We start from the raw sequence: 20139 nt of genomic DNA on the forward strand, positions 1-20139 counted from the left end.
TTTTGAAATACATAACAATAAATTATTGTGTTTTTTAGACTTGCTGTAAATCCTCTGTTAGGTCTTCCTTGCTAATAAGCCCTCCCTTTTAAGGGGAAGAAGCTGCTCTCTCTTTTAACACCCCTCCCCTCTCCCCTATTATTGTTATTAACTGAAATGATAGACTGTGTTAATCAATCACCACTGTAAAACTTTGTGTGGAACTGACTCAGGATGGTTTATTCACCTGCTGGAAGTTCGGGTTTGTTTTTGATCCTTGGCTGCATGACCTTGAACTTCTTGTACCTAAGCTTTTCCACTTTGCATTTTATGTAGTTCTTTATGGAGAACTGATACCATTGTCTTTACTAAATTAAATAAGCCCCACCTCTCAAATAAGCCCCCCCCCCCCCACAAAAAAAATGTGTTTGAAGTAAATAAACCCCTACAGGGGTTAATAGAGGATATACAATCTACAGTAGTCCACTGGTAAGATGACTAAGCTGTTATTTACATGTATCGCTGTATCCCTTAACACTTAAAGATATCTGTGAGGAAATACACTGTACCAAGTATGCAATATATCTTTCCATGAACCTTATCAGCCAGTGTGGGGCAGCTGTGGCTAACTTGACTTGAGTCAGGAGTGAAGATTCTCCAACACAACTGGACACAAGCAAGTCTGGATGCTGGCAATTCAGGATGCAATCGCAGAATGTGGCATGTAAGCTTTTGAAACTTTTCTCAATACTTATCTAGTAGTTAACGACAGCACTTGAAGGTTCTGCCTCCCCCAAATAAGTGCCCACCCCTTAGGCCAAAATAACAAACAAGTGCTCCCCTCGAATAAGCACCCCTCATTTGCCACCATTCAATCATTAAGTTAAAAAAGCCCAAATGCAGGAATTGTGCAGACCCTCAAAACCAAAAGTGATATGGGTGTCAAAAAAATCCCATCTGGTACCAGACGGACCACCTAACAAGTGTGCCTGAAGGGTTGACCTAAGGTTTAACATGAAACAAATTCAGAATTAGCCTAGAAAACTATTGACTGAGCAGTTGAACCATTCGATCAAGAGTCATCTGTGTTTAGTGGCCATCGAGAAGAATACATAATAAATTAATATAAGTACTAATTAATAATTACTGGTAAAACAGCGTACAACTGTACAATACTAATATCAGTACTGAAGCACGCGTACCATCTCCTCGGTATGGACATTACCTTACGCATGCGCACAACCGTATCACCCGGGCAGTGGCAGCCATGGAAATCTGTTTCGCCGTTATTAGGGCTCATCAGCATGGCATAGCCGTCGGGTCTATGAGCGGGCGAACCCGGGACTGTACGCCTTTGGGAGTGCTGAGGGAAAGTCTTCACCCGAAGTAGACCTTCTTAAAAGTCAGAAAAAAAGTACTCTGCTCAGGAGCGGTTCCTGTCTGCCATAACCCCTCACCGCTTCAGTAAGAAAGGTACACCGTTTAGGAGCAAAAAAGTTAATAAGCACCACACCTTCTCAGCAACAGTACAGCGCTCTGTGTTATAGCGGAACTCTCTCGCCCGCGAAGTTCGCGCAGCGGGGCACCGTGGGTGAGAAAAAAAGGTACGGAAACCTATAGATCAGACAAATTTTGGTTATCACGTGACCGTCCGTCTGCCCCCCCCCCCTTCCCCCCACATGTAAGCCGATGTCAAATGTCACATTTACTACTCGCACGGCCACCCGGATTTTTAGAGAGAAAAAACAAGCCGAGCCTTTTTTCGACTAAATTTGGATGTTTACACCAACATGGATAACAGAGAAAGAGCTAGCACGAGAGATAAAAAAACAAAGGATACGAATTTCGCTGGAAGAACAGCATGAAAATTTTTTTAGCGGCGGTGAGAAAATGAGAAATGCTAGCGGCCAGCAAGGTGAAGAGTGAGCGGCAGTGAAAAAAAAGCGAACAGGAACACAAGGAGCAAAATGTTTTTGAGCAAATACGACTGCGTTTCCTCCATAAACCGTACGCGCGTTTTACCATGATAACCATCACCCTCAAGTAATTACGCCCACCGACAATTTCAAATACTTGAAGCGCTCAGCGCTCTTTTGGCTAAATACGGCGATTAAAGATAAGGGAGCAGTGTTCGACAGAGTCAGAGTTGTAAGCGGAACCCGGGAGTGCGACGTGGCGGACCACTTGACCACACGCGCGGCCAAGGAAAGAACCTGGTGCCCATAACCCGGAGTGAGCAACTCCGATATTAGGCCTACCGTAAATCCTCTATTAAGCCTCCATTCTCAAATAAGCCCCCCTCCCCTCCCCCTTGTTATTCTTCACTAATAAATGATAAACTGTATTTAATCACTCACGACTGTAAAACTTCATGTGGACTGATCCGGGATGGTTTGATCACCCTCTGGAAGTTCGGATTTGTTTTTTACCTTCGGTTGCACGACCTCCAACTTCTTGTACTTGAGATTTTCCACTTTGTATTCTAGCTCTTTCTGGAGAACTGAGACCATCGTCTTTGTTAAATTAAAAAAGGCCCCCTCTCAAATAAGCCTCCCCGTCTCTTTTAAGCTCCCCTCAAAAGTGTTTGAAATGAATGAGCCCCCCCCCCCCCGGGGGGCTTGATAGAGTATGTACGGTATGTTACAGCGTTTTCACGGACCGGTTTATTTTTAGATACATTTTAAAGCACTTTTTACCGCGAAAATGGAAGCTCCGCTCCGTTTGTGAGTGCATTCGAAGTTAAAGATATGAAAAAGGAAAACTAAACTCCATTAAAAGGTCCAAAATAGCCTTTTCGGGACTGCTGACTGGTTCATGGGGCTTAAAAGATGTCATTCTAAATTCGCGCCAAAATCGTCAAGTTCTAAAAATAAAAGTGTCAGTGAAAACGCCGTGACATAATGGAAGTAAATGGAAGTTGCTTGCTACAGGTTATGAGATCCTCGAAGAACTGAACTTTTTTAGACTTTATTTCGCCATTACATAAGTTGCGATCGTAATTGTAGCCTCCTTTCCCCTCCTCTTTCGACGGACCAGCGCTTGCCACGTATGCTATCATACAGGAATATAACGGTTCTCCCTTATATAAGCTTTATAGGTATGAGCCGCCCCACAGGGTAGGGGTTTTGCGCCGCTTTTTTTTTCTGAAAACGGGTATACACTTTACCCATCTTGGTTTGGAATCGGGCATGGTTTTCGAGAGAACTACACGGGAGTGTATGAACGTATTTATCGTTTCAATTCCAAATGAGTAAGAAAGAAAGAGAAATATGCAAATTCGATTTGAAGAATTGTTTTGTTTGCGCTCTAATCTAAGCAATGATAACATAATTTCTGCCTAAAGGCCAGGTCTGAAAACGGGTGTGGAAAATTACATTTTTTGGTCTGAAGTAGGGTCAGGATTTGGCGAACCGGGCGGCACACCCCCACCAAGAATTCTCAGGAGTACCCCCCCGGGCATAATCGCCAGGATCAATAAAGCTTGTTTTTCTCGCTCACATCACGCCTGAACACATAGAGGTCAGGTCCCCGGAACTATGAAGAAGTTTACAAAGAGATCCGGTACTTTACTTTGCGACAATTAATATTAACAATTTCCGTTGGTCAAGAGTCTTTTGGTTGACGATTGACCAATAAGATATTCTAGTAAAACTTAAGTTGTAGTCATTTTCTCCTAGCCTTATTTTCATTAGTGCTTCCTTTTTTTTTTTTTTTTTTTTTTTTACATTATTTCAACTATTAGGTGTCGCCTCTAGAAAGTTGACTCACGCTTTGTGTTCCTCAGAACACTGCTGTACTAGCATCGGTAACTTCTCGATGGAATTCCCATTATGATCCAACGGTGATTTGAACAAGTCACCGCCAATCAAACAGGTGTGACAGTTCTTGCATTGACTTTGAAAGCACGATCGTCATCTTACCCTGTTTCCTGACTTAGTAACCGCTTCCTTCCCGATATTGCTAAGTACCAGCTAAGGACTTGGGAAGTCGAGGGCGTGAGAAAAAGCAAACAATGTGTTGGTTAGTCAGATTACTTTTTTTTTTTTTGAAGTGTTTTTTTTTTCGCCTTCTATTAATCGGTTTCTTTTGAGCGCCTTTGTATTCTTCAAGAATTTCGAAAGACCGCTCCACAAATTATGGAAAAATACTTTCCTGTCTTGCGCCGCTCCAGCCTCCCCACCCCTTCCCCCGCTGGTTTGCCCATTTGCGAGAACATCTGAATACGTTTGCAATCTTCTTGATGTCGTATAATACACGGTATCAGTCTGCTTTGTGATATTTCAACTCTCGAGCGGCGAGTAGGCCGGGCAAAAGGATCTGGCTCCAATTTTTCTCAAAATAATCCACTAGTTGGATTTAAATCTAGCATTGACGCTAGGTCGACACATCGAATAAATTCATCTCAAAATAACGGCTTTGTCGGTCTTTGTGTGTATTTACACAATGTTGATTGCACGAAATAAGTTTGAATGGAACCAGAATGCCAGAGGGCTCTTATAAAAGAAGCTGCGAAGTAATGGCGCCGTTTTCGTGACTAATTTCTTAAATGAGTCTTGTTTTTCAAAAAGGCTTAAAACCATTTTACTCCTTTAAAAAGAAAATTAATTAAAAAATCATCTCCCACCCCTTTTGTTTGCTTGAGTTGTTTAATCTCTGTAGCTTTTCAAATCGGTAGAGTTCTAAAACTCAGAGTTCAAAGCTACGCCTAAACAACATTTAGTCCGTTACTGCCTGCTGGGTTTTCTATTAAACGCTTCAAAAGCTCGGCGATTTCTCATTGTTTTCCTTTTTGAATCTTTCCACGAATTCATATTGAAAAGAACAGAGGTAAAGATGCTCACAGCTTGAGCGGTGGGACGGTTTTGTAGTAACAAAAAAGGGAAAAAAGGAGAGAGAGAGAAAGAGAAAAAATAATATACCGCGATCGATGTTAACTTTTTAAAGGGAAATCTTCGTCTCCTTAGCAAGGTCATTACACACTTTTTATTAACCATTGGAGTGTGCTGCTCAATCCGATAGATCCGCCTTTCTTAATTTGTTGATTTTAGTTCGTGAAGATTGGATCTCGACCTTTAGGTCAACCGTCGTACGCTCTGGTCAGTCCTTCTGCTCTTTTTGTGGTTAGTGCGGTGTAGACAGCAGACTGATCTACTTAAAGTATGAAACCTAAAATAGAACAGAGAACACGATCATTTTAATTATGCGCCAAGCTTGAGCTGAAGCACTTCCAACACCGCTTGCTTGACTTCAAACAAACAATTCACTTCTTTGAAATTCTATATGCAATCTTGCCTGTTTTGAAATGACTTGGAAGATTTTGTGTTTTGGAATCGAAAGAGTACACGGCCATTTTCCACGCAAAAAGGAATGTAATGTTGCGACCAAGGTTATGAAAAATATTCAATTTAATCCTTACGTCACAATCTGATTCGTAGCAAAAGTAATTTCTGACTCTTGTCGCCGTAGTACATGAAAACTTGAAAACTCGTCAGGTCAAATTGTCTTCGCTCAATCAGATTTTGCTTACTGTGAAGCGCTTTGAGAGATAACGTTGAAAATTGTAATGAGCAGCGCTCTTCATAAACGACCCATCATGCATCGCCTCGTCCTTTTTTTTTCGTGTTAAGCGGGTGAAAGTTGTGTCTTTACACACGATTAAGTCACTTCTTCCCTAGTCGACGCCAACTTTTTTCTGTTGGGTTCTTTATTTCCTTCGGTTTCATTTTTTTGAGTTGAAGCGCCTACGCTCCAAACATGGAGTCTGCTCTTTTCCTCGTCTTGATCTTACATTGTTCAGTACCTAATGGTTAAAACAAGTACGGTAATAGCCTCGTTTATGTTACAACCTTGCTGTCTAACGTGGCTTTATTTCCCTTCACATTCATGTACACTACCTTAGAATTTGTATGAAAAACGGCCTCAGATGATGCGGGCCACAAGACGCCGGTCTACTGATTAGCCTGAATGACTCACATGGTTATTGACCCTTCTTCAGTATGGCAGAAAAACAACATTTACTTTTCTAATCTTACGTTAAAGTCGTATATTATTTTCAGCTTATAATTGTCAATTTGCAAAGCACTCTTTTGGTGGTGCAGAGGGGTCCATTGTAAGTTAACTAAGTTTCAATATCTTGCCTTGAGTATTTATGAATAGCTCTCCCCTTATCTCTCTTTATACACCCTTATGGCAATCTATTTCTTGCTATGATGGATTTGTTAGTCCGCGAAATTTATTTTGTAATTTACCGGTAGTCGCCATTGTGGACTAACACAATTGCAAGTCAATGAAGGAAAGCAGTAGCCTTTTCGGTCACTTCACCATTCATCTGTTAGCAAGGAGTTCACGCACTGTAGATTTGTAAACGCAAAACGGTGCAACCAAATTATTTTTCTTTTTTTGATGTCGAACATGTCTTAAAATGCCCGGGTAAATGTGATATAAAATTAAGAAGCTTCCAAAAATAAGGGAGACTAATCCTCTTTTGAAAAATCCCCGTTTGGTTTAAAGATCGTGGCTTGATTTGTCATCTGCTTCCTGTATTTATCTTTCATCTTTCTTTTAGACACTTGAAATCCTGTGGCGAGTTAAATGGCGAGTGCACGCGGAAATCAAAGCTGGTTACCTTGGATAGAAAACTAACGGACTTTTCCTTGAATTTTTTTTTACCATTAGAGAGTTCTCCCATGAGGTCGAAATTCTAATCGTGTCGTACGTCAGTGAATCCGTCGTTGTTGTTTAACACTATTTTGGGCAGGAGTCCAAAGTAATGACTTCTTTAATAGATTTCGTTGTACGCCTCGATGGTATTGATTTAAATGAAACATATCACATGCTCTTAAGCCAGCACTGCAGTATCTTATCCACGAAATAAAAAGGCGGAAATGTTGAAGGAAAAAGACAATGCGAGAGCCGTAGGGTGGAAACTAAGTAGATGCGCACCACGAATGTAATTTGCTCTAGTTTATTTCTTTACTCACTTATAGTCCTCTCTTGTATGATTACCCTTAACCCAATTTTTTGCTCTATCTACTGAGGTTATAACGTCCACTTAGGACCATCGTACAAAGATTGAAAAGCTGAGTTTCGAGCACTAAGCGATTGATTCCTGGGACCTCCCATTACAGCAAAATTAACCTGGGTAAGGCACGATTTTTCTTGCCCCTCCTTGCCGGTTTCCCATTCAAGATATATCGACGTCAAACCTCAAGGTTACATTTAGATTCATATATGTTGACAAAAGTTGTGTGAACATGGAGTGCGACCTTTTGAATTTAAGCCACCATAGCCTGACGAAGGGATATCATAGCCCTGACGATGGGCTACCCATCGAGACGTCAACTCTCTTCTAGCTTTTTTTCTTACCGGATGACCATTGACTTTATCGACTCGGTTAACGAAGCGAAATCTTTGCGTTTCACTTCTCCACCAAACATACTTTTTTTGAAAAAAAAAATAATAATAATAATAATAATGAATAACCCCTTCATTCCTAAGTAAAATACACTAAGTGACCACAGCAACTTTTACGTATTTTAAGGCTTGACCATAAACGTTGTCTATTCTGCGGCAAAAAAAGTTGTCTGCGGTTGAAGAATCCTTTTAAGTAATGTTCTAATGCAGTAACCCCTCGTCGTCGTATAGGCGACAAAATCTTATGGCCGTTTCTCAAATTCCTATTTGGCGCAATTTTTTTGGGAGACTATGGTTGCCCAAGTCCGAAAGGTCGCACTCCATGTTCTCACAATTTTTTTTTCCAACTTATCAACTTAAATACAACCTTGCGGTTCATGTTAATATCTTGAAAGAAGAAGCCAGTTAGGAGAGCCAAGAAAAATATAGTCCCCTATGACTTACTGAAGTTGATTTTCCTGTAATTGTGAGGTCTTGAGACAGAAAACAATCGCTTAGAAACTTTCTGGAGGGTTAAAGTATATCATTGTTTCTGCATTGCCACGTGACGAGAAGCAAAACAGACAAAAGCCTCTAAGGCTCTCTGCAAAAATCAAAATAAAGTAGGAATGGCAAGTTTGTGTTTATAACCGGTTGCTTGCTTGTTAAGTTTCGTCGTTTCTTTATATATTCACTGACGCACGTCCTATCCTCCCTTGTGAATGCGTACTGTTCTTTAGGGCCAATGTTTATCTTCATTAAAGAAGAACTCTTGGCCGCCCATCCTTTTTTGCGGCTCGTATTTTCAAATTTGAATTTAGGGAATTGTTAAGTCACGTCTAGTTCACACGATTAGGTACAGCCGCCCAATTCAGCAAACTTGTCCCTTATTGTCTATATTCGAAAGTCATAACACGAGAGCCCATTCCCCATCCCTGAGGCTAGCAGAACACGCGTTATCTAGATTTAAGTTAATCAAAGTCAGTAACAAAAAGCTGAAAGAATGAATTCCAGATTCACGGCAAATATCAGTAAACAACTTCCATGACAACAAAGCATGTTAAAACCATGTTTAACTAAGGATCTTTTAAGGGTGTACGTTTTTGTTTGAAAGGTGAATAGATAATCGCAATCGCTTGACCCAATTCAATGTAGTATTCTCCGACTAAATGCTCCATCACTGTTTTGCAATATCTAAAGCGCGCTCTTGTGATCAGTTAAACGGCAAAATTCTGACTGCAGACAGATCACTTCTTTGCAGTGGTCGATGGCGCCTGATAAGGTGCTCTAATATTTCCTTCTCGAACGTTTCATCCCTCTTCAAATCCCTGTCAGTGTGAAAAACAAATTTGCCTCCCAACACCCATCAAAACTATCGTTATAACATGTCAAAAGGCAGTCTTTGTAGCTGGCATTCTTGAAGCTTGGAACCTTTTAACAAAAGGTGAATGGGAAGAGCTTTTGTTTTCTTCAATGAAACGCGCAGGGTATTTCCGTTCCCATTGAGCTAGACCTCCCTGTTCAATGTGCTTCGTGTATTTTTCTTACAAAACGGACAACGCTAAGTATTTTTTGACCAAAGAATAACAAAACTGTTTTGTGTTTCCTGAGAAAAACAAAAAAAATAATCCGGCGTACGACTTTGTATACTCTACTCTTCGTTAATGTTTTTCTTTTCTCAAAACGTTTCGTTTTGATTCTCGTTATTTTGAGATGAGTTGCTTAAGATGGTTCACATTAAATACGATCCATGCGTATTGTTTCTCGTATTTGTTCAGTTGTTTTCTAGAATAGAACAGCCTGTTCTTAAACTGATTGACATCATCTTGCTAGAAGATTAAAAATCATTTCTTTGCTCTTAAGAAAAGGCAAACTCGACATGAAACAAATGAAAATATGTAATTGCGTACTGATACAGTAGCTCTAAGCAGCAAGATTGACTAAAGAGTAGCTATAAATAATTTTGAAGGACAAAGGTTTCTCATAACGTATTGCATGTGAATTACACTTTTCTTTTGAGTGAATAAAGAGGTAATCGAGAAGGAGTCATTTCCCAAAAATTCATTCAATCAGATAGATTTTAAAAATTCACATCAAAGGACCCCAAGCATCAGAAAAGTATTGCATCCGTGCATCAAGCGTCTAGCGAAATGACGTAAAGTACCTTTCAGAGTTTTTAGAATTGGGCATGGCAATTTAGAACTAAGGTGCAAAACTAATTCATTTTTTGTAGAAGTCTCAGCGCTCGATCTGAAGTTGGTTGGATGCTTTGACATTTTCTTTGTAAGGTGCGCACAGTCATAATAAAAAACAGTATCGAATTGTGAGTCGCATGAAAGGGAATTCATTCGCAAATAGTAGATCCAAATCTAAATTGCTCATTTCTACCCTCTTTAAAATGAAAGAAATAAACCGAAGAGTTCAGAGAGCCTGAAATCAAGCCAAAATCACTCAGTGTTTGAGAAGTTCAAGTTTTGACGAGAAATTGTTTGAGTACGTTTGATTGTAATGTAATTACAATTTCAGTGAAGTAATCTGTGAGAAGATGCGATTGGAGTTGTAACTGACTACAGCATTATACTCGCTCCACACCGCAGGGACTTCACATGGATATTCTCAATCTGTTCATTATTATTGTTATGTATCAAGCCAGGACGCCTAACTATTGATAGAATGTCTAGCAGTGCTACTGTGTAAAACCTACAGCTCATTATTTTATATACAGACATGTCTGTTGCTTCTACAAGATCAGTCGTGGTATTATAATGTAACAGCATTATTCTCGCCTTTACTCGTTACCGGAATAACTGACCTTTCACAGAAAAAAGTTTTAAAACCTAGAATTTACCTATAAGTTCCCTTCATCTAACATGAATACCAGTTCGTGCTGACTTCGCGTTCACTACGTTCACTGGTCGTACTCGCACTGCAGGATTGGCTGTTGGAAGAGCTGATCGAGTGACGAAGATGTTCCGGTGGTGAAGGAGTACTCAGACGACTTCTATCCAGACTACTAGATTCGTGTAGCGGCGGCGGGGAAGGCGAGATTCCATGAAGCTTCATATGCTTCCGAAGCGAACTTGGGTGAGTGTAGCTTTTGTTGCAGCCCTGGTACTTGCAGTTATATGGCTTATCTGATGTATGGACATGAGAATGCTTTTTTCTATCGCTTGAATTGGCGAAGCGGCGATCACAGCCCGGAAATTCGCAAACGAAGGGTTTTTCACCAGTATGAGTTCGTTTGTGAATTTTTAAGTTCTCAGACCTAGCGAAAAGTTTTCCACACGCGGGAAAAGGACATGGGAATGGCTTTTCTCCTGTGTGAACGCGAATGTGGTTCACCAGCTTGTACTTTGCTTTAAAGGGAAGTCCGTTACGTCCACAGTTTCTCCAAAAGCACACGTGCAATGGGGAATCGTTCTGGCTAACGTGTTCATCATTTAGGTGTCTAACTATCTCGTGGATACTAGTGTATTGCTTCCCACAGATCTTGTTCTTCGGATAGTTCTGGGGATCAATCCATTCACAGGTCATGATTTTGTTTGGGGGCTGACTCATAAATTGAGGGAAGTGCATTTGTGCGTAATTAAGAGAACGATGATGTTCATAACTGTAGGGCGACTGCGAGTACATATCCATCCGCGAGTAAACATCTGCGCTTGGCGTTGGAAATGGAAAAGCTGGCCTTTGTGGCGCTTCAGGATCGGGAGGGCCATTCATCGACGGATAAAAATTGTGTCGCTTTATATCTGGTCTTGCTTGATGCAGTGCCAGAGGACTGAAGTTAGAGTGGATCGAAGGTCCCTGACAAGGGGGATATCGTCCTGTTCCCGGTGCCACAGGCTCGTATAACGAATGCCCATGGCCATGGGCAAGAGTGTTCGAGCTTTGCAGATGGTCTTGACGATGGAGGTAATCTCGGCTATTGAGGTTTTGAGCGGCACACGCTGCCCTGACCTGACTGGTGTGAGGCGTAAACGCCGGATAGCCACCGGTTTGTGAGCTAAACACTGCCTTGGTGTCTGCCATGGGTTCGGGAAATCTGTGGGCCAGGTTGAAAGCCGTTCGAGAGATCATACTGGGGCTTGAGTCCACAAAAGGACTTCCAACATACGGTGAATCTTTACCGGGCTCGATGAAGTCAGCCACGGTCGGATGGCTAACAGAAGCGCTTTGGCTAAACAGTGAAAGATTGTCCATAACAGCTAAGCCGGGTTAGAGTCTCCTGTGATCCTAGAGCAAATATACCATGTATTTGTTTTTAGGCACCAATGGTTTCGTTGACGAGATTATCCACCGGAGTAGATTGACGATAAATGATTATTTGCCCAACGCCGTTGACTGGGCTGTCTGCATCTGTGTTTTTGAGTTCAGTCACAGCTTGATGCTTACTTTATCAATCGATTGGTCCTTGCATAATTTGTTTTCGACACAGCATTACGAACCAATCATTCAACAGACAGGCTTTTTACACGCATGCTCCGTCAGTGATCCAGCAGGCGTCAGTTGTCGTAAGTGACTGCTGTGGTCAGGACTAGTTTTGTTGATGTCCGGCTATTGCTTTCGAGCGGTTCAGCCCAACGCAAAACACATCAAAAGATATTCTAAAATCCATTAGGATGAATTAGACTCGAGTTAGTGCTTTACCTTCTTTTAAAAGCAAACCACACAACGTCATTCGCAGTGGTGGCAGCACTTCCACGCGGGCATGTGGTGTATTGGGTTCATTGACAAGCGTTCTAGGGGGGCACTAAACCTTTATTCTACCTCACCTCAGGTCATCTCATAATTCAGCTATATAAGATCATCAATTATCTTCCTGCTATTCCATTTTATATCTCTCTAAGCAGCTCTTTGATTTGTACTGTAAATCCCAAAGGCGTAAAATGTTAAGCGGATCAGGCTCCTGGATAACAGGATATCGATCTAATTCATTGCCATTGGTCTAAATTTTAACAAAAGGTCGACTGGTCCTTCATTTCTCTTTTTAATTACTAACAACTATCTTATGTTGTAGAAACCTAACGAACCTTGAATGTTTTTAAAATATACCATTTGCTGTTTGATAAGTCTGCAAACCTTCGATGGCAAGTGCTGACAGGCAAGTTAAAGTGACTAATTGGCGCGCCCCGCCCTCATTATGATCTTATCTCTAGTGTCACGAAAGATCGATTTAGCATTCGTCCTTCACGGACCGCGGCTTATTTTGAATTTAAAACATTTGGAAGGTATTTGGAATACGCATCTGAACCATAAACCGCGTCAATTCACTACCCACTCGAGGTATCTTCAGTCACGGCGGGAAATGTTTGTACAAGGCTAAACTAACAATGAACATCAGTGTCAATTTTCTGTGTAAGATTGTGACGTGTATTTAAGGTTTTCAATCGTTCAACTTTTCTTCTCTCGGGCAACTCAAAGTGCAGTTCCTAAAGCCAAAGACATTTCAAGTACACTTAAAGAATATTTCCTATTTCCGCCATTGTTTGCTAAAATGGCTTTTAGTTTTGTTTTTGACTAAAAAACCTTCTTAAAAAAGAAGGCCTGTGAAATTGACCGTTATTTTGAATAGCTCACCGACTTTGTTGTTTCTAAACATACAAAACATACCAATTTACTCCTTATAAAGGTCAAGATTTTATTGCATTTTATGTAGTGAAAAGCCTAACGTAGGAATTCCTTGGGTAAATACATTTCTGCCCAATCTGCCAGCCATCTGTCCGTACTTTACAGTTCACTAAACATTAATACTTCCGGACATTTTTTCTTGCCAGACTCGGAGCTTCCGGCATGGTGGAAACGGCTGATTTTCCACAAAATAAAGTCAGTTCAAAAACTGTCGACTAAGCAATCTGGCTGACTTGCTTTCAAGCGGATAATGCGCTTTTATATGTCCTCGTTTGTTGTTTGCTTAATTACAATATCATCCTCGTGGAGTCCAGTCTTAGGTACTGTTGGTCTTCTGACAAAAGTAAATACCCAAAGGATAATCTCATTTCAGGATAAAATCCGCCGAGAGTTCTTATTTCGTGACGCTTGCCAAAAGTCGCATTCAGTGCACGGAAGCTTGCATTCCAAGCCTAGATATACACGACGAATGCACTTTCTTCCAGTTGGGTTTGGGACAATCACACTCGACTTTAAAGACTTTGAATCTCGTCTGCTAGTTCATTTGGTCAAATATGACGACAGAAACACCGCGGGAGCGCAGTGCTTTTTGATGGATTACTTACAATGGTAATCCTCAGTCTGATATTGAAATAGGCCGTCTAAGGTCGTCTAAGCTTCCATCGCCAAGGGAATTACGTTAAGGGGAAATTCACCACTTTTTCTCTCAAAGCCAAATGTACCTATAACACTTATTTCGTGGGCTACTGTACACCCTGGTTGTAGTCAAGCTCCGTCAAGTTCGTGGTACAAGCCGATGAGCAAATTCAAGTTTATCTATAAACTTGTTCTGTGTACAGTTTTTCAATTAAAATTCTTATCGCACACCGCGGGTTGTTTAGCTGTTAAAAGGAATTAATGTTTTAAAGGAGATTAATACATTTGATGTTTTGATGTTGTGATAAAATAAACAGCGCGCACTCTACTTAGTCTGTTTGTTTCTGTGTGTTTCTTGGCGGTCTTTTTTGCGGTTGAGTCAGTTATTTTTGTTTTTGTCCAGCTGAAAACTTTACGTTATTAAGGCGTCAACGTATGTGCTTCGCTTTCATTATGGAAAGTAGAGTTAGCAATTATGAATGTAGTTCATTCTGACAGACAATACGTGACATCGACAGTTAGCGAGGCAAAATAATTACATGCTCCATTTCTCCCGCTTGTAAATTAGTTTGAAATGTTGCGCGTTCGTTTTAGGAAATCGATTAGCATCTCCTTCCAGTTACCATCTCTGCTCTTCGAATTTTAGCCCACTGCTGTAAGTTGAACATGACGAAGCGTCTAATCCCAGTTAAATAATGATTAAAGTATCGCAGGTGGTCTTAAAAATATAGTGGCACAATCATTGAGGGGTAGTGCATAGTCCCACTATAATTTCTTTTTAAAACCTCGCGAAAATTTACTCAGGGACAAACCATCTGATGAAAGTTAAAAATGGTGTACTTTTGCAGAAGAAAAAGTGCCTTGCCGCACATTGATAAAAGCTTATGTTTAACTGTTAAGTATCTTTCAGTATCCTGGAAGTAAGCTAAAGTAATCTGAATTGCCAGTATCCAGAGAATGTCGACTTTACGAGTTGTAAAGTTACAGTATTCCCGTTCATGGGCTCCTGTTTTGTTATCTTAGTGTGCCAATAAAAGCGTCTACAGAGACATGTGTATTGCCTTTTGAAACACAATGACCTTCAAGATATCTTACTCATAGATGTGCTGTAGTCATTAGCACGATTAGCATGTAAGGGGAATATAATTTGGGCTTTTTGATGCAAAACTCTATGTTGTTGTGACTATTGCTTTTTCGAATTAAAGGCTTTGTCGGGTTTCGAGTATCTGTATAAGGAGTACGTACGTGTGGTTACCCATTCACTTGCTGGATTCAAACTTCAGGTCTTAAGGCATGAATAAACACCAGCGCCAGCGTCATTTCGCTTGAAAAGCTACGGCCGCTGTTCTTTTTTCTTCAATAATTTTTGAAGTAATATTTCATTTTTTTTTTAACCTTTGATTCACAACCAGGCCAAAGGAGGGGTTTAAAGAAAGAAGGAATTGACGCCAAGGCCAAGCGCACTCTTGCGTTGCAGCTGGACAGGTGTGAGAAGCTTTGCTTTGCCGACTACTGCTGACTCGCGGTAGGTGACGTAACTTTACATTGAATCGGAAGGATAGGGGGTGGTGACTTGACTGAATATGTGGCCTTATAAGAATTCTTTGTCCATTTTTCTTTAGGATTTAACATCTCATTAGTAATATTAAACCTGCCTAACCTATAATTAAATCCATTAAAAAAGTTACCCTCTTTGTTCCATTTATCAGTTGTATCTTATTCCTTTATTTTCCGTCTTGCAACAAGTCCCTTTCAAAGGCTTTTTCTAACGCTCGATTATGACCCTTTGTGCGCTTGAAGACGTAATGATGCATTAACTATAGCGTCGAATGCGCTACAGCTATAATTAAATACTTGCCATTGGTTCATGGCAAGCATTTACGGCTAATTGGTGTCTTTAAGCAGCCCATTTTTTAAAAGAGTTAAAAAACAACTTTACTGACTTCTTCAAAGTCTCCGGATATTCTTTAAACTAGGTGTTTTGTGTCACCTGTATTGTGCCTCGTTAGTATGTAAATTGTCAAGGTCGGTTAACGTTTTTGATATAAACCAAGCAGCTCAGCATGTCATTATCAAGCAACGCGATGCCTTTGATCTTTGGATAAAAGCGATTGCTGTACTCACGGATCCATAAAGAGAAATTGAAATTGTTGATATTTTCGTGGATTTAAATTGTATTTCCTACTTTCAAACTCAGCAGGAGATTCAAACAAGTAGAATTTGTGTCACTCTTCGTTTACGTTGCGATTTCGATTACTGTCACGTTCAAGTCCGCTCGCGTTCTAGCTACAAAGATTGCAATTGACAAAATAGCAGTTAAACGGTAGTGTAACTTTGCGCACATCACGGAATGTTTTCCACAAAGAACCGAGTCGTTTACGTAATGTGCTGCAGGTAAAAGCGAAAAAAAAAAACGGTTTGTAAAGAGAGACTAAAAACGGTTAATTTAACTAACTTTACGTACTCTGTTTTTCACTTTTTCAATGCTTTTACCGTCTTGAACAAAGTAAGTTTCCGACAATAACTCTTCTCTGCCCTTTCATGTTTAAAACCCCAAGTCTCAAATTTGGGTGGGTTGGCCGCATTTAAGTGGCATCAACTTGGAGGGACGAAAACTTTTTCGGTCATTTTTTCAGGAGTGTTTCCCCTGTGTGTTCCAAAAAGACCTTTAAAAATTGTTTATGTTTTGTCGTTCTTGTCATCATTTACACGGCCAGGATGATCTTATTCGGATATAGCCCAACACCACCGGCCTGTGGTTGGGTTCTCTTATCCATGAAGTTACAGTGAAACCTCTATCAGTTAAAGGAGCCTTTCACTAAATTTATCAAAATTCAAACGGTAAGACCTGCCACCAAAGTGAGTGGAACATAAAATAACTGCTCAAACCATTAACCTAAAAGCCCTAAGAGTGATTGGCATGAAATTTCTCCTTATCATATCAATGCTTTACAAAACAGAGTGGTCATGAGAACTGAGTACATGATCAGGGAAGATGAGTCTAATTGATATTTCAACAAATTCTCCCTACTACTTCTATTGAAAAGGTATAGGGATGGTAAATGAGAATCTCAATTTTGATATTAGGGTTTAAAGGGTTAAAAGAAGATATAAATAACACAGCAAATACAAAAGGAGACACGGATGGAAAAACTTGGAGAAGATTGAAACGGATTGCAATCGTGGTTTTTGAAAACTTGTCAGCTTAAAAAGTTTTAAAAGTTCAGTTTTGTGGTTTGGAACGTTTGATATAATGGTCGGGAGACATATGTGTTTGACTCGAAGCGCAGATATTGTCATTCACAAGTAGTTTCTCAAGTTCCATAGCGATAGTGACCAAACAAAATGTCCAGCACACGACAAATTGACCTCAAATTGTCGCTACCTCTTTTTGTGCCAAAGAGAGTAATAAGACCCCTAAACGCCGTAGACTGACGGTGCATCTAGTATACTTGTACTAGTAAATATACTAGTATAGTAAGTATTGACCAAGTTACCGCGAGTTTAATAAAGGTGACGGCAATGAAAAATAACTCGTTGGGACCTCGGAAAAGGTGACCGCGAATTCGTATCAGAGGTGATCGCTTATTACAGGTCAGTTTTACAGTAATTAAGGGGAATAATTTCGGGGACTATTCTAAGTGACTGCGTTTTTCAGGTTTGACCGAATTCACAGAACGCTAACCAGGGAGTTGCTCATCTTAGTCATGAACGCTATATAAACAACGCAGGCATTGTGTCCTTATCTGTTTATTCTCAAACGCTTCTAATGCAGCTAACTAGCTCCACCCATTATTATCCCTCGCAAAACCCCTTGCGGACTTTTACAAGCCCAAGGCTCATAAGTGGGATTTAACGGCGTAGTGCTTTTGCGCATTCTTGTCAATCAAGGCGCCACTTCGAGGGTTGGGTTAAAGAATTCCAGTAACTGTTATAAACCTTTGAGTAACTTAAATACACTCACCGAAATCTGCATGTTATAATCAATTTATTACAATGTCACTAGCAACAATACATAACTAGTAGACACAGCATAATCTTTCAAAAATTTCTGCTACTCAAAACTGTCATGTTAAAATTCACGTGTCAGAATTTGTCCACAGGAGTGATAGTTGAAGCCAGCGCCTCATGTTTGGTGCAATAGAAACAATAGAAACAATTTTGTGCATGCTGAAAGTCTTTGCGTAACTGTAAGACATTTTGCTGGCAGGCTGAAAAAAATAAGTAAAAGAAAAACGTGTTTGGGTAGCAGTTTGCTTATCTACTAATTCTGAAACATTTTCTAATGCTGCTAATTAGCGCCAAGGCCCAAGGCTTAATTGCGGAGTTTGACGGTTTTACGCTTTGTGGGGGAAGTGTTCGGTTACAAGAGGTGCAAGCCGAGCAAACTCTGATGAAGCCTGGAAACCTTTGCAAAGCAAGGCAGTTGTGATGATAAATGTAGTTTGGTAGGCGAAGTCCTCTTGGTCAGCTATAAAGGGGGCTTATAAGAAGAAAGGCATTGCCGTGAGCAAAGCGAACCGAAGGTAGTCGAGGAGCATGAAGGAAACCTTTCCTCCTCCTTCCCCTTTTTCTGTTTTTCGTTAAGATAGCGACTAAAAGAATGGTAAGGAGGTATTTACAGTTAATCCCCTTCCTTTGAGTTGCTTTGCCTTCAACAGAGAGCCTGTTTACAGGCCAAGTTTTTTATAATTTGAAAAAATTTAAAAAATTAAATTTGTCGCTTAAAAAACAGTAGCATTCTCCTCCCAACTCCTTAAGGTTGCTAACATAACTGAGATGATCTTTTATTTGTTAAATAGGTGGGGCATTATCTTTGAAAAATTGTGTCGCTCAAAGCTGTTTTTCAAAACTCACGAGACAGAATCTTATGCACATTGTCAAAATAGTTAAACACCTGAAGCTACAAAACAAATAGCATCACAGAGAACCATTTTAGACAGGGACGCCGGTATCGTACCTTGCGAGTAGAACCTACATTTTCGCGATAAGTAGTGACCTGTGAATAGTAACCTCTTAAGTCAACAGTGCAAAACTATGGACTTGTAAGTGAAAAATAATTGGTTTTTAGCCCGCGTCAGACAAGTTTGCATATGCATTTCATTGCCTCATGAACTGATCTGGTGTCCGCTGTTACTCGGTGCAAAAAGCTCCAATATTTAGACCTAACACAAAAAAATTGTGCTGTAAAGTATTGTTTCTCTCAGTTTTTTTGTACCTCCAAGATGAATGCAGATATCGTGAACAGCCTTGAGTAAAGTGGGAATATCGTACTTGACCTAAAATAATTTGTTCCGAGATCAAACAGTAGGCATTCGGTGTAATACTGCCTCCTTTATTTGACAGTCATGTTTTCATAATGTAAAGTAACCTGAGTTTCTGAACACTCCACCGATCCTCCCCTTTAGAGTATCTCAAAAATAACGACGCCTTTGCATTATAGACGGTTCTGTTAGTCCCAAAGACACCAAGCCTCATAAATCCCTGCCTCCATATTACGGTCAGCACCTCTGTGCCGCAGACACTCGAGTCTGTCCCTTTTATGTCCGAAATTATACGGAAATTGAATTTGTCCGCATTAGTATCCCCGCGGAAATATTAACGGATGAGCTGGGGTAACAGATTCAACGTAAACTGCCAACGTTTCTTTTTTTAGAATAAACGCGAAGGAAAGACATTACCAGAGGGATGAATAAGGGTAGGTTAGGAGGACAGCTTCAGGAGTACTGCTATTTGGCAATAATAATGCCTGTGATATTTAAGAATTGTCCCAAAAAAGAGCAAGGTGAAGGTAAGGCGGATACTATCGAGTATCAAGGAATGATTTTAGACTTTGTTCGCCCAGTACTCTTCCATAGCTGTGTGGCTGGTTGCAAGTGCTTGTGTTGCACTTGCATGGTCGTTTCCCTCGATGCATTACTCGTGAAGAGCTCCTGCCTTTCACTCCAGGAGCTGCGGCCTGCATTTGATACGATTTTGGTCCTTCCTTTCATTCTGTCTGAGGTGTCTGTCGAGAGCAGCAAACGTGATCCTTAAAATGTTCTGATTGTAGTCAAAGTCATCTCTTGGGAATCTCGGCAAAGAATCGCGAGAGATATTCGCTCAGCAGTTCCTTTACTTCGTATTTGACCGTGTCATCTTTAAGATCCGTGCGTTTGGGCCACGACTTCCGAGCATTCATCCACCGGTCTTGGCGGTTATGACTGTATTTTTTTTAACTGCCTTTCTGCTTATGGTGCAAGCTACTGATCTCTTGCGAATGTGGGCGACGAATCGCGAGAGAAATTCGTCGGGTACCTTTGGCTTCATATTTGATAATGTCATTGTTACGACCCTTGCTTTGAGACCACGTCCTCCAAACATTCTTCCTCCGATCTTAGCAGTATATTAACTGTATTTTTGTTTACCGCCTTTCTCAGTGCACATAGGCAAAGCCATCTTCTTGCGAATCTTGGCAAAGAATCACGATAAAAATTCGTCCAATCCCTTGGCTTAGTATTTAAG

General features: G+C 40.5%; 1 protein-coding gene and 1 long non-coding RNA gene across 2 annotated transcripts in view; one reads left to right on the forward strand and one right to left on the reverse strand.

The window, feature by feature from the left end:
* The first annotated feature begins 619 nt into the window (after positions 1-619).
* The window catches only part of LOC140940923 (uncharacterized), a 57795-nt gene continuing 38275 nt past the window's right edge, over positions 620-20139 (forward strand). The window contains exons 1-2 of the long non-coding RNA XR_012166385.1: positions 620-703; positions 15048-15160. This is a non-coding gene — a long non-coding RNA (uncharacterized lncRNA). The remainder of the gene's footprint in view (positions 704-15047; positions 15161-20139) is intronic.
* LOC140940921 (zinc finger protein ZIC 5-like) lies at positions 9463-12004 on the reverse strand. The gene has a single exon (XM_073389882.1). The coding sequence runs from the start codon at positions 11569-11571 to the stop codon at positions 10237-10239; it is 1335 nt and encodes a 444-aa protein (XP_073245983.1). The 5' UTR covers positions 11572-12004; the 3' UTR covers positions 9463-10236.

Source organism: Porites lutea, chromosome 6 (assembly GCF_958299795.1).
Source record: "Porites lutea chromosome 6, jaPorLute2.1, whole genome shotgun sequence".
Lineage (NCBI taxonomy): Eukaryota > Metazoa > Cnidaria > Anthozoa > Scleractinia > Poritidae > Porites > Porites lutea.

Bases quoted from the DNA above. Each gene is read 5' to 3' on its own strand.
- LOC140940921 (XM_073389882.1), bottom strand. From the start codon at position 11,571: ATGGACAATCTTTCACTGTTTAGCCAAAGCGCTTCTGTTAGCCATCCG.